At 37.6% G+C, this 13,395-nt stretch overlaps 2 protein-coding genes across 17 annotated transcripts in view; one reads left to right on the forward strand and one right to left on the reverse strand.

The window, feature by feature from the left end:
• The window catches only part of mpg (N-methylpurine DNA glycosylase), an 11,489-nt gene extending 3,540 nt beyond the window's left edge, over positions 1-7,949 (forward strand). Inside the window, exons 2-3 of the mRNA NM_001082850.2 lie at positions 3,760-3,964; positions 7,445-7,949. Coding sequence (NP_001076319.2) covers positions 3,760-3,964; positions 7,445-7,854 — 615 coding nt within the window. The 3' untranslated portion in view covers positions 7,855-7,949. The remainder of the gene's footprint in view (positions 1-3,759; positions 3,965-7,444) is intronic.
• The window catches only part of nprl3 (NPR3-like, GATOR1 complex subunit), a 38,205-nt gene continuing 31,390 nt past the window's right edge, over positions 6,581-13,395 (reverse strand). For 8 of the 16 annotated variants that reach the window (XM_087243042.1, XM_087243038.1, XM_087243036.1 and 5 more), the window contains one exon: positions 10,145-11,060. In XM_087243042.1, coding sequence (XP_087099168.1) covers positions 10,895-11,060 — 166 coding nt within the window. In that variant the 3' untranslated portion in view covers positions 10,145-10,894. Of the gene's footprint in view, positions 8,427-10,141; positions 11,061-13,395 lie in introns of those variants that run through there. The other 8 variants (XM_087243040.1, XM_087243037.1, XM_087243035.1 and 5 more) reach the window with 3 other exon arrangements.

Consider the following 13,395-nt stretch of genomic DNA (forward strand, 5'->3'; position numbering starts at 1 on the left):
AATGATATTATGAGAAATACTGTAAGTCAAGGCAAGTTTATTTATATAACACATTTTATACACAGTGGTAATTCAAAGTGCTTTACACAAACAGGAACAAAAGAGACAAGTAAAAGAAAATAAAAACAAATAATAAAAGTAAATAAAAACAGATTAAAATGTGTTAAAACCAAGTGGCAACCTCCCTCTCTCTCTCTCTTGTGAAGCCAATACGGAAGTAACTGAAACTGCAATTCATTGAGTCTGCATAACTAAGGGCGTGGCTGCTAGGTCTTAACCATCATTCACAGGAGGGCTAATAATTTTGACTTCAGCTGTATATACACCATATAAATTATATTATATTCACATATACTGTATATATATATATATATATATATATATATATATATATATATATATATATATATATATATACATACACACACACACACACACACACACATATAAGACACACATTAAAAAGGTATATACACTAAAAAGGTATACATATATTTTTATTATTATTAGTTTTTCCCCCAAAATCATATGATATTTTCTGAAAGAAAGGCTTAAAAGTGTAATCCTTCTCCTGTCAAACCAGACTGAAAACACCCCCAAGCCTAAAAACACTAACAGGAACTGTGTTGAAATCATGAATTGACGCCCAGAAATGAGTAACAGCCCAAGCAACAGTCACTACTCCTTGGCCAGAAACTCATTTCTGACTCCATAGAAGAAAATGTTTCTGCAAAGCCACAAAGTTGCGCGAGAGCCTAGTAAAGTGACAGATTTAAGTGTAAATGTGAAGATGTAAAGTTGTAAATGGCTCTCCCTTATGAGCGTGAACTTGTTTGAAAGACAGAGTTAAAGGAAGGAAATAAGTCTTTTAGTCCAGGGCACAGAATAGACCTGAACGGACACACAGGGGCCTAATTTGCATTTTAATGAGGTTTAAAATGGAACGAAGGCTGCAGAAATCCCACAGAATTAGCCACACTGCTCTGTGAGAGTTTCCGTTTCGGGTTCAGTTATAGCCAGCACAAAGAAAGCATCGTCTTGTTAGTTTCTAGTGTGCTGTGGTGTAAATATAAAGTGTTTAATGAGATGCACGTTTAAGGGCATCCGGTGTGAGCATTGATAGTTTGCTTAGCATGACCGAGCACAGTTTAGCTTGACAACATGCAGCTGGCGAGAATAAGGTGTATGGCAAGCCATTTCTAAATTTATCACCAATCTTTTATATTTACAGTTTCATTTTGTTTCTAAAAACTTCCTTCTTTTTATATGAAGAAATGTTTTTTTATTATTAAATGTTGTATGGCAAGTTGAACTTTTAATTCACAGGATGCAGGATACGAGTTCTTAAAGGGATAGTTCACCAAAAAATGAAAATGTACCCACCATTTACTCACAATAAATTCATTCAATTCAAGAGTATTTGTATAGCGCTTTTTACAATAATTGGTGCACATTACTGCATTACAATTATATATAAGTTACTATAGTTAACCTGCAATTTTATAGCATATAAGACACTATAAGTATACGTGTTTGAGTTGTCCTTGATGGTAAACATCATTTCACCCTCAAGTGGTTTCAAACTAGGGCTGTACAATTCTGACTGAGAATCATGATTTCACCAGCAGGCGAATTATTATTGTTATTTCTCAAACTTATGGTAAAATAACAATAATAATACTATAGTGAGTATAGTAATAATACACTACTGAGTGCTCCTCATGTCATGGCTGCCATCACTTTGAGAAAAACAAAAACATATATGCAGATCATACTTCCCACACGGCTCCCAAACGATCACTTGGTGCACACAACTGAACATTATTTACAACTTTATTACCTGTTATTCAAAGCCTTCGCAGGTTCTGTTCACCGAAGTAGATGCGAGCACGCGCATCCTCTCTGCTAAATGCACAGATCACGGTCAGCTCATGTGTGATGACATTTTGGGGTGAATTATACATTATAAATACAGTATGTGACTCATTCAATGCCATTTGGAGGTGTCCACATTGCTGAGCAACGTATGTAAAACAATGAGAAGACTTGTGCATCCGCCTTTACGCTTCTCTTCTGACCTTGAAAATATAATTGGCTGAATCATAGAAATGCTGGGTTAAGATTGTGTGGGGGCTCGAATCAAGATCGCAATTTTTTTTTTAGATTAATCATGAAGGCCTGTTTCATGCCTTTACTTTTTCTGTTGAACCCAAAAGAAATTATTTTGAAAATTAAATTGTTAGAAATCTTTAACCCTTGACTTCAATTGTTGGAAAAACAAATACTATGGAATTCAATGGTTTTTCACTATTTTTCTATATAATAATATTAATAATAATAATTTGTTTAACAGAAGAAACACTCAGACACATTTATGACATGTACAGGGTGAGTAAATGATCACAGATTTTCAGTTTTGCTGAACTCTTGAATATCAACAGTTCTGTTTTCACTAGTTAAAATGCAAGTTTTTATATAGCCTCCCTTTGAATTTTTTTTCTTTTTAAAATATTTCCCAAATGATGTTTGACAGAGCAAGGAAATGTTCACAGAATGTCTAATAATGTTTTTCCTTCTGGAGAAAGTCTCATTTGTTTTATTTCGGCTCGAATAAAAACAGTTTTTAATTTTTTAAAAACCATTTTAGGGTCAAAAGTATTAGCTAGTCTAGTCAAATTTTTTTACTGTCATCATGGCAAAGATAAAATAAATGAGTTATTAGAAATGAGCTATTAAAACTATTGTTTATAAATGTGTTGAAAAAATATTCTCTCTGTTGAACAGAAATTGGGAATAAAAACAAATGGGGCTAAGAATTCAGGGGGTTTAATAAATCTGATTGCAACTGTATATCACACTAGCGCCTTTGTCTATTCTTGACATCAACAGTTGAACTGCTATTAGTAATCATTTTTGATGTTGGTATAATATTGCAACTAACTTCATTTCTCATAACCTAAATGTGAATTTTTCAAGTAAAAAATGCACTTCAAATACCTGAAATGACTAATTACTAATAGAAGTCAGAAATACATACATACAGTATGAAGAATTAGCTTTTCAACCGGTCAACATTAAGTCATTAATAATATGAAGAACTCAAATCCTGTGAATGGCTGAATGTGAAATAACTGAATGTGAAATGGGCTTGCCATAGAAGGTGACTGTTGTGGCTTTCACACTCTGCAGCACTTAAACATCATCATGTTTGCTTCACCAAACTGCAAAACTGACCGGAGCTTCTTTTAGCGCCTTTTTAGCAACCTTATATAGAATACGTGAACCAAAACAAACCTGCAATGAACGAGCACAGACCTGAGGGTTACTGTAAGATTCTTTTAATGAGAGATCGGTAATTGCTTCTTAAATTTATTAGCTCCACCATCTTGTTCATTCAAGCTTGAATTCAGTTCAGCATGTTCAAATGTTAAGTGGCAAAGTCAAAGAGAAATAGTATTAATAAACCCACAATGTATTTGTTTCTAAAGTAAGGTATGCAAAACTTTTCAATAAAGTCCTTAGAAATGCTCAGGTAAGTCATTTTCATCTATTTGGGGGGGTAGTAGGATAGTAGGATTTAGGCACTGTTATAAGGAATGAGGTACTATTTAAAAGCACCACTAAACTACTAGCATGTGCAATCTAATGTCTGTCAGTAGATGTAATTCTTTGGCTTATTTGCGCCCCCTGCTGGGGGTGAGATTACTGTACAGATACATTCATTCTTTTTGTGTGCATGTATGTGTGTGTGTGGTTTAGGTGTTGGTGAGGAAACTAACTGATGGCACTGAGCTCAGAGGAAAGATTGTGGAAACCGAAGCATATTTGGGTGGCGAAGATAAGGCCTCCCATTCGGCAGGAGGAAAGCGCACCGAGAGGAACACGGCAATGTTCATGAAACCCGGTACTATCTATGTCTATCCCATCTACGGCATCTACCTCTGCATGAACGTCTCCAGCCAAGGTAATTCACCTCATGTATGTAACAAGTCTGACAGCACATATCAGTTTCTGGTGCAGCTTTAGATGGCAGAACTGGAAAACAAATGTGGCCCTGGACCACAAAACAGTGCAGTGGCGCAGTAGGTAGTGGTGTCGCCTCACAGCAAGAAGGTCGCTGAGTCGCTGGTTCGAACCTCGGCTCAGTTGGCGTTTCTGTGTGGAGTTTGCATGTTTTCCCTGCCTTCACGTGGGTTTCCTCCGGGTGCTCTGGTTTCCCCCACAGTCCAAAGACATGCGGTACAGGTGAATTGGGTAGACTAAATTGTCCGTAGTGTATGAGTGTGTGTGTGAATGTGAGTGTGAAGGTTTCCCAGAGATAGGTTGCGGCTGGAAGGGCATACGCTGCGTAAAAACTTGATGGATAAATTGGCGGTTCATTCCGCTGTGGCGACTCCAGATTAATAAAGGGACTAAGCCGACAAGAAAATGAATAAATGAATTTTTTTATATTTACTGTTACTCTAAAGTCTAAAAGTGAAGAATTGATGTTATTTCTTTGATTGTTCAAGCTTCCTCACAGAAGTGCTTTGCTGGTTAACAGAGCAGTTGAATGTTAAAATAAGGTAAATAAATAAAAAATAAGGAACATCCTGAATCTGTTTCTTTGCTCTTCTTTTTTAATGTGTTATAGAAGTATCGAATGAGGATTCGGTATCGGTAGATACTCAAAATCAAGTCTCGAGGGCAAAAAAACTGATCTGGACATCCCTAATATTAAGCTTACAGTCAGCGCACAGTGAAATTTGACAATCAGATTTTAAATTTGACAGTCAGATTAAAGCGGTAGTTAAAGCTAGCTTTTTTTCAATTAAGACAACTTGCAAAAATAAAGCAATATACACCAAATCAGTTTTAGACAGTAATCCATGCTTTCATAACCACTCGCTTAGATTACTGTAATGCACTGTATATGGGGAGCAGCAGGTCAGCTATTGCCTGTTTGCAAATGGATAAAATGCTGCAGCACGCCTGTTATCTGGTATTTGCAAATATGACTAGGCATGGGCCGGTTTAAAATATCACGATTTCATGGTTTTACAATACTTTAATTACTGCTCTAAAATATTTTCTTTTTAAATGTCTGGTTAAAAAAAAAAAAAAAACTTTCCCCCTTTGAACACAATGCATTTTATTTTGAGAAACTTTTAAAATATTTTTTGAGGCTAAATAATTATAAAAAATGATAAATGAATGATAATAAAAAATTCAGCTGTTTTCATGTTTCAAAAACACAGATTTTTTTATTATTTAAAATGCCCTCTTTGGATATCTTTTCTGCTGGAGATACTGTTGTCCTAAAAAACTTAAAACAAAATGTAAATAAAAATTTTTACACATATCTTAGGAAGGGTATTACAGAAAATTTTGGCGGTTTTATTACATTGACTTTTCCAAATCGCAGTATACCTTGAAAATGGTTATCCTCCCATACCTAAATATGACCATATATCCCCACGTTATGATCTAAGATGATTTGGCAGATCCTGGATCTTTTAATCTAGATCACTGATCTCTGGCTAATTTGTTTTTTCAAACAAGTTCGTGAATCAGATTAAAAATGTTTGGATAAACTGATCTGATATCGCTGTGTGTGTTGTGAAGGAGAAATCAATCGATTCTCGAAATCATGATCAGAAATGCAACGATTGGCTGACGGCACAGCAGCGTAATGACATCATCTGATTAATATTCAATTATCCATGAGAGCAAAATTACATAAAATTCATAGGAAATGGTTTGTTAATTGAATATGCGAAAACTTTTCACATGTATAGTGGGCTGCAGGCTTTACACTTTCATGTGTCAAGAGCATTTAGCAATTTATTTAGTTTTACATTTAGAACGGATTTTCTTTATTATAATAGCCATAGTAGTATTATAAAAGGCCGGTTTCTTAATTGGTGTAAAGAATAAATGGACGTTTAAATTAATTTAACATTACAAAAGCCTTTTTTGTTGGTAAAGGTGTCTGCAACTTTTGTGAAGCATCAAATCAGTCGTATTAACTGTCAAAACATGTTTATGACTGCACAAATGAAGTATTCCTTAAAGAAAAAAAAAAAGTTGATTATAGTGGAAATTATCATACACAAATTGTACTAAAAATATTGTATGCGTTTGTATCAAAAAAGTTAAAATCAATAATTTTTTCTATTTAAACCACCATGAGACAGTCTTTGTACTTTTATTTCGGAGTGCAGATTGCATAAGTTTTATTGATATATATATTTTTTTTTACTTTATATATAGTTTAAAATATATATATTTACTATATTCACGTGAATATAACTACTACTGTAAGAAAATATCAGAATTCTGTACATACTTTCTGTATTATCTTTGCTTTAACTGACCCGATCTAATTCTGTTTATATAAATTGAACCTGTTTCCGAGCAGATTTGAGCTAGCAGAACTGTTGCTATGACAACAAGTCTTGGATGATTTTTGAAGAACGAAACGATCCTGGATCGTGTCAAATCGTCAATAACTAAATCCTGCTAACTGAGAAATCCACGTACGAAGAACAGACCCCTGATCCTAATACCTGGTTATCTTAATTTATGTGCTTATCTTCTATTTTATGTACTATTGTATTTGTTTTGTTGTATATTTTCTGTACAGCACTTTGGCTCACTTCTAAAAGTGCTCTAAAAATAAAGTTTGACTTGACCCTTGACTTGTTCCAAACCATTCATTCATACATTTTCTTTTCGGCTTAGTCCCTTTGTTAATCCAGGGTCACCACAGCAGAATGAACCGCCAACTTATCCAGCACGTTTTTATGCTGCGGATGCCCTTCCAGCCACAACCCATCACTGGCAAAAATTCCACACAGAAACACCAACTGACAAGACTCGAACCAGCGACCTTCTTGCTGTGAGGCGACAGCACTACCTACTGCGCCACTGCGTCGCCTGTTCCAAACCAGTTTGAGTTTATTTATTCTGTCAAAAACACAAAAGAAGATATTTTGTTGAATGTTGTGATAGCCATTGACCACCACAGTATTTGTTTTTGCTACTATGTATGTCAATGCCTACCGGTTTCCATCATTCTTCAAAATATCTTCACGAGAGTCAAGAGTGAGTAAATAATGACATATTTGGGTGAACTACCACTTTGAAAACTAAAATGGGTCTCCTTGTTCAAAATTGTCACTAGAAGCTTGGACCCAGAGCCAGTATTCCATACGTCAGACAAATTAACAAGCAGAAGAATTCTTCGCAGGAGCCGGAAAACTGCAACCACAAGATCCCTCACCGCCAGTTGTGCAAGAAAACAAGTGTTTTGTTTTGCTGCCGTTTCCAACTGCTTCTCATTATAGGTCAAACTGGCGCATTAAATAAACCTAGAGAAAGGGTTGGAGCACATGTGCAGGAGCCAGCAGGAAGGAGACAGCGTGGAGCCTCGCTAACTGCTTTACTCTATGTGTGTGTTTAGGGGAAGGGGCGGCTGTGCTTCTGCGCTCGCTGGAGCCTCTGAGTGGTCAGGATGTCATGAGGGGCCTGCGAGCGGCCAAACGCAAGCCTGGAGCCAAAAGCCTTAAGGACAAAGAGCTCTGCAATGGCCCGTCCAAGTTATGCCAAGCTCTGGATATACAGCGCTCTTTCGACCGCAGGGATCTGGCAACCGATGTTGAGGTGTGGCTGGAGATGGACCCAGAAAAAGAGGCCATCGTTGATGCTGGAGAAGTGGTGATGGCGCCACGGATTGGAGTTGACTCTCACGGAGAATGGGCAACCAAACCGCTGCGCTTCTACCTGAGGGGACACCCGTGTGTGAGCGTGTTGAACAAAGATGCAGAGCGGCGAATGGACTCGCAATCTGACACAGAGCGGACAGTCTGCTGAAAGGTCATCCTGGTGTTTGTTTGTTCTTAAATTAAGCTTTAACTCACTTTTGTGTCATTTCAATCCCATAAAACAAAATGAGACATTTAGAAGAATGTCTCAGCAGCTCATTTCTATATTACTAAGTCTTTACAAAAATTTTGAGGTCAGTATTTGTTTCCTGGGTAGAAATCAGAAGGTGTAATAACATTTTAATGACATAACTTTTTCAGGGAAACAAAAGTCTTGAACAGAAATAATAAATTCATGAAATTATTTGATGTAAAACACAAGCCTGGAGCCAAAAGCCTTAAGGATAGAGAGCTCTGCAATGGCCCATCGAAGTTATACCAAGCTCTGGATATACAGCACTGCTTTAACCACAGGGATCTGGCAACCGATGCTGAGGTGTGGCTGAAGATGGACCCAGAAAGAGACCAACGTTGGTGATGGCGCCACAGCTTGGAGTTGAGTTAGAGGACACCCGTGTGTGAGTGTGTTGAACAAAACACACACACACTTCCTGCTAAAAAGGTCATCCTGGTGTTTGTTCTTAAATTAAGCTTTTAACTCACTATTGTGTCATTCCAAACCTGTAGAACACAAAATGAGATGTTAAGAAGAATGTCTAAGCGGCTCATTTCTATATTACTAAGTCTTTATCAAAATTTTGCGGTCAGTATTTGTTTCCTGGGTTAAAATCAGAAGGTGTAATAACATTTTAATGATTACGTTTTAGGAGAAAACAAAAGTCTCAAATAGGAATAATAATAAGTACATGATATTACTTTATTTCAAACGCAAGCCTGGAGCTAAAAGCTCTAAGGACAGAGAGTTCTGCAATGGCCCGTTCAAGTTATGCCAAGCTCTGGATTTACAGCGCTGCTTTGACCGCAGGGATCTGGCAACTGATGCCAACATGTGGCTGGACCCAGAAAAAGAGACCATCATTAGAGCTGACGTCATCACGGCTTGGAGTTGAGTCTCATGGAGAATAGGCAACCAAACCACTGAGGGGACACCCGTGTGTTGAACAAAGATGCAGAGCGGTGGATAAACTCGCAATCTGACACAGAGCGGACAGTCTGCTGAAAGATCATCCTGGTGTTCTTCAATTAAGCTTTTAACTCACTATTGTGTCATTTCAAAACCATAAAACTAAATGAGACATTTAGAAGAATGTCCAAGCTGCTCTTTTTAATACTCAGTCAAAATTACTTTGAGGTCAGTATTTGTTTCCTTGGGTAAAACCAGAAGGTCTAACAACATTTTAATATCATAAAAACTTTTTAGGAGAAACAAAAGTCTCAAACAGAAATAATAATAATAAAAACATGATATTATTTTATTTAAAACAACAGCACAAAAGAATTTTGCAAAAGTTTAATACAGTCTTTACAATACTTAACATTTTCAGGGTCAGTAAAATTACTTTGTTAGGTAAACTATTTATAAATTGACACGCTTGAGGTTTCTTGTTATTATAATAATATAATAATAATATCTGTGTCTACTAAAACCACAAAGTTTTTAGTTCGCCTAAAAATAAAAGAAATTGGTGATAATTTATTAACTCGCAAGAAATTCAAGTTGCAGGTAACACTTCCTTTAGTACAACTTTAAAGGAAATGTTTTAGCTGAAACCATGGTGCTTGGTGATTCAAAATGGCAAGCTAATGGCAAATAGCACATTTGGAGTCATAAAAAAAGACAAATAGATTCAAAATAAAAGTTAATACTTGTGGTGCCTGATTATACATTGAGGTTAAACAAAACAAATCTGCCTGTGTGTAACTTACTTCTAATCAAAGTAATAATATATGTATTACAGTGTTATTACTGGTTATCTATTGTCTCAACAAACTGAATGAATCATGAGATTGCCTTTAACAACTTAAAACCTACATAAAAAAATGTGAATAAAACATCTAAAGGGGGCGAGGCAGTGGCGCAGTAGGTAGTGGTGTCGCCTCACAGCAAGAAGGTCGCTGGGTCCAACCTCAGCTCAGTTGGCGTCTCTGTGTGGAGTTTGCATGTTCTCCCTGCATTCATGTGGGTTTTCTCCGGGTGCTCCGGTTTCCCCCACAGTCCAAAGACATGCGGTACAGGTGAATTGGGTAGGCTAAATTGTCCGTAGTGTATGAGTGTGTGTGAATGTGTGTATGGATGTTTCCCAGAGATGGGTTGCGGCTGGAAGGGCATCCGCTGCATAAAAACTTGCTGGATAAGTTGGCGGTTCATTCCGCTGTGGCGACCCCAGATTAATAAAGGGACTAAGCTGACAAGAAAATGAATGAATGAACATCTAAAATGATTATTAATCTTTTATTGAACAATTATTTTTAAGAATTATAAATTAACAATAAATGAATGGGTGAATGGACAGGGTGATTGGATCTTGAAAGTCCTCAGTGGTCTTTTTACTGTATTGAGGTACAAAATAACTAAAAGCAAAGTCACACAGGTTTGGTATGACATAAATAATTGAGTTTGAGCTCTGAACATGTCTGTTATTTCAGTAAGAGCATGTTGCTTTGTTAAATAGTCCTGTTATTCCTGGTGCTCATTGATTTTGCAGATGTTTGGAAACCTATTTGCACCTCAGGGCTATTACAGCCTCCTTTTTTCTTCTTCTTCTTCTTCTGGGCCTCCATTTCTCCACACTGAATTCCTCGGGGCATTCAGTCTGGAATTAACATCATGGCATCATGTGTTTTTAGTCTTGTTCGCTTGAAGAGATGATTTATCACATTTGGGAACGAGCTCCAAACAGGAGATGCTTGGATGGGATACTTAAACCATCCATTTAACGACTGCCCAAGGATGAACCGCACATCACGACCCCTGGATCGTTTATTAAAATAAACCACGTATGAGGTAAAAACATTAAAGGGAAAATCTTTGGTAAACAAGAGTTATGGACAGTAGATTATGCAAGGCTCATTAATAAGGCTCTTATGAAGCTGAGATGTTCATTAACTGGTCACAGCTCAAAATTAGTTTAAGCTACCGATGAAGATCAGACAGTTGACAGCCTCCTCACACTCACTTTACTGTTGGTTTACTCTGGTGGAGACTGGAACAGAGAGATGATGGGGTCCTCGTGGTTGGTGATCACCAACACACTGCGAAACTTGTCAAATAAAGTCTTCAGCTGTGAGCGGCGCAGGTTCTCGTTGTACATGATCTCCTCTAGGTGATGATGGCCCCTGAAGTAATGCAGCAGCCTAAAGAAAGACAACAGCACAAGCCACTGTTACAATTACTCTAATAATCAATGTTTAAATCAGATTGATGGACCAGTCAGACTGAAACGTAAGCATATCAGTTTATCACACTGGATAGATGTTTCTATCAGACTGAACGGGATAGCATACATTTGATCAATGGAAAAAGGTCTGTTTAGAGGATAACTGTTGGTGTCTTTCTGAATGAGTCAGGAACTTTGGGTCTATGGAGGATGAGGAAGCTCTCAGATTTCATCTAAAATACCTTCATTTGTGTTCTGAAGACAAATGAAAGTCTGAGGGGTTTGGAAACACATGAGAGTAAGATATTGATAGTGGTGGGCAAAGCGAGGCTTCACGAAACACTTGACAGAATTGTGTCGATGCTTTGAAATGTTTCGAAGCTCTTCTCTACAGTGTCACCTAGTGGTCATTTCATGTAATGCTCTGGAACAGCTTAAGCAAAGAAACAGTTAAGCAAATCGAGGTGTTAAACCCCATATTGTAGAGTTGAGGATTCAAGTCGTTTGGTGAAGCGGTGAGAGTAATGGGTTTGAATCCAGGGTGATGCAGCTATAGAGCTTAGTTTTTAAATGCTCTGTTCTTGTAACATGTTTTGTTTTAACATTGATCTGACAACCGAATGAACACTTTGGGAATAAATATGTCTTGCTTTGGTCATAAAAAAGTAACATTATTAAAATACATCAAGTCATAATTTCACAACATTTGTATAAGTTGGGATTCGAACTTGGGCCATTTGCAGTACAATTACTCTGTGCACAGGCACGGTCCAATAGACTGCATGAAATAGATTTTTCTTCCGACCCTGTCAGTCAAAGGCAGATTCACCAGGGGCCTCATGTACGAAGACTTGCGTGGAAATCTTACTAAAACATTGCGTACGCACAAAGCTGTAAATGTGCGTACGCAGAAAAAATTTCAGATGTATGAAACACTGCGTACGCCGAATCTCACGCATATTCTTTTGTACATATGAATGAACGTGAAACTGAGCGCAACATGCACGAGCACAAAACCCCTCCCTGCCTCCTCCCCCGTATGAATATGCTAATGACTATGCTAATGGCAAAACCCAACGAAAAAGCAAAGGCAAAAGCAAGCAAAAAGAGAAACTTTGAACAGAATGTGAATTGGAGGTGCTGCTTTCGGAGGTAGACCGGAGAAAAGCGGTGTTATTTGCAAGTTTGTTCTCCGGAATTAACAACAAAAGAAAAAAACAGAGTGGGACAGTTTAGCTGATGCGGTTAACACAGTTGGGTCTGAACATATCGCACTGAGTGCATTTAAAAAAAAAGAAATAGTGTGGTTTATATCTGTAAAATGTTGCATGACGCTTAACACTCTCAGTGGCGCGCTCGTAAGACGCTTGTGATCATGAATTGATACGTTCGAGCATGAGCTCGGCTCGAATCCAGCGTCTGATGAACTCTTTCTTGTTTTTTCCCCCGCAACATATCAGATTTTGCCAACTATTTATCACGAGAAAGACAAGTAGGAATCATCAATAAGTTCATATCAATAAGCATCATATTTTATTTGCACATTTATTGAATGGAAATGTTTCTGATTCACGCATGCAAATTCATCTTCAGATAGTGTCTTTATAGCAATGTGCGTGCGGTAGACAGCTCAGATTACATTGGGAAAACAGGTGACCGCTGCAAATTGTGCTTTAATGTTTAGCTGGTCAAATGTATGGTATGGAAACCTTATATACCTGCTGAACCCGCCTCATACAGCTGCAAGGCTCAGACACTTTGTAGAGAGGAATTTAACACAACTGCCTCTAGGAGTCGCCAATGGAAATAAAACAGACACGCACAAAAAATGTGCGTACGCCTGCCAGAAAGCTGCCGTGAAGCTGCGCACATTCCCACGTTCAGTTCATTGCTAGTAAATCCAAACGTGAGCGATTCTGAGTGTGAAACCTGGCGTACGCAAAGTTTTTGTGCGTACGCAGCGTTGATACATGAGGCCCCTGGTCTGGAAACCCTTCTGAAATGACAGATGTTTTGAATGGCTTCAGTCATGTAACCTGTTGTTCTAAAAAACTTTAGTGGGTGTTTCGGATCATGCTTCAGTGCAATGTGTTTTTAAATCATATACCATAATTTTAACTTTGGGTGAACTAACACTATAAGGACCTGGGGTCCCATTTATAAATGTGACATATGCACAAAACAGGCAGAAATGTGCATATGCTGTGATCTATAAAAAAACCTGATGGGAGAATTTGCCCAGCAGTAAGTAAACGCGGAGTAATCAAATTTAACTTAAATACTGACTTAATTGAACAACTCTAAATCATCGT

Source organism: Danio rerio, chromosome 3 (genome assembly GCF_052040795.2).
Source record: "Danio rerio strain M-AB ecotype USA chromosome 3, GRCz13ab, whole genome shotgun sequence".
Taxonomy (NCBI): Eukaryota; Metazoa; Chordata; class Actinopteri; order Cypriniformes; family Danionidae; genus Danio; species Danio rerio.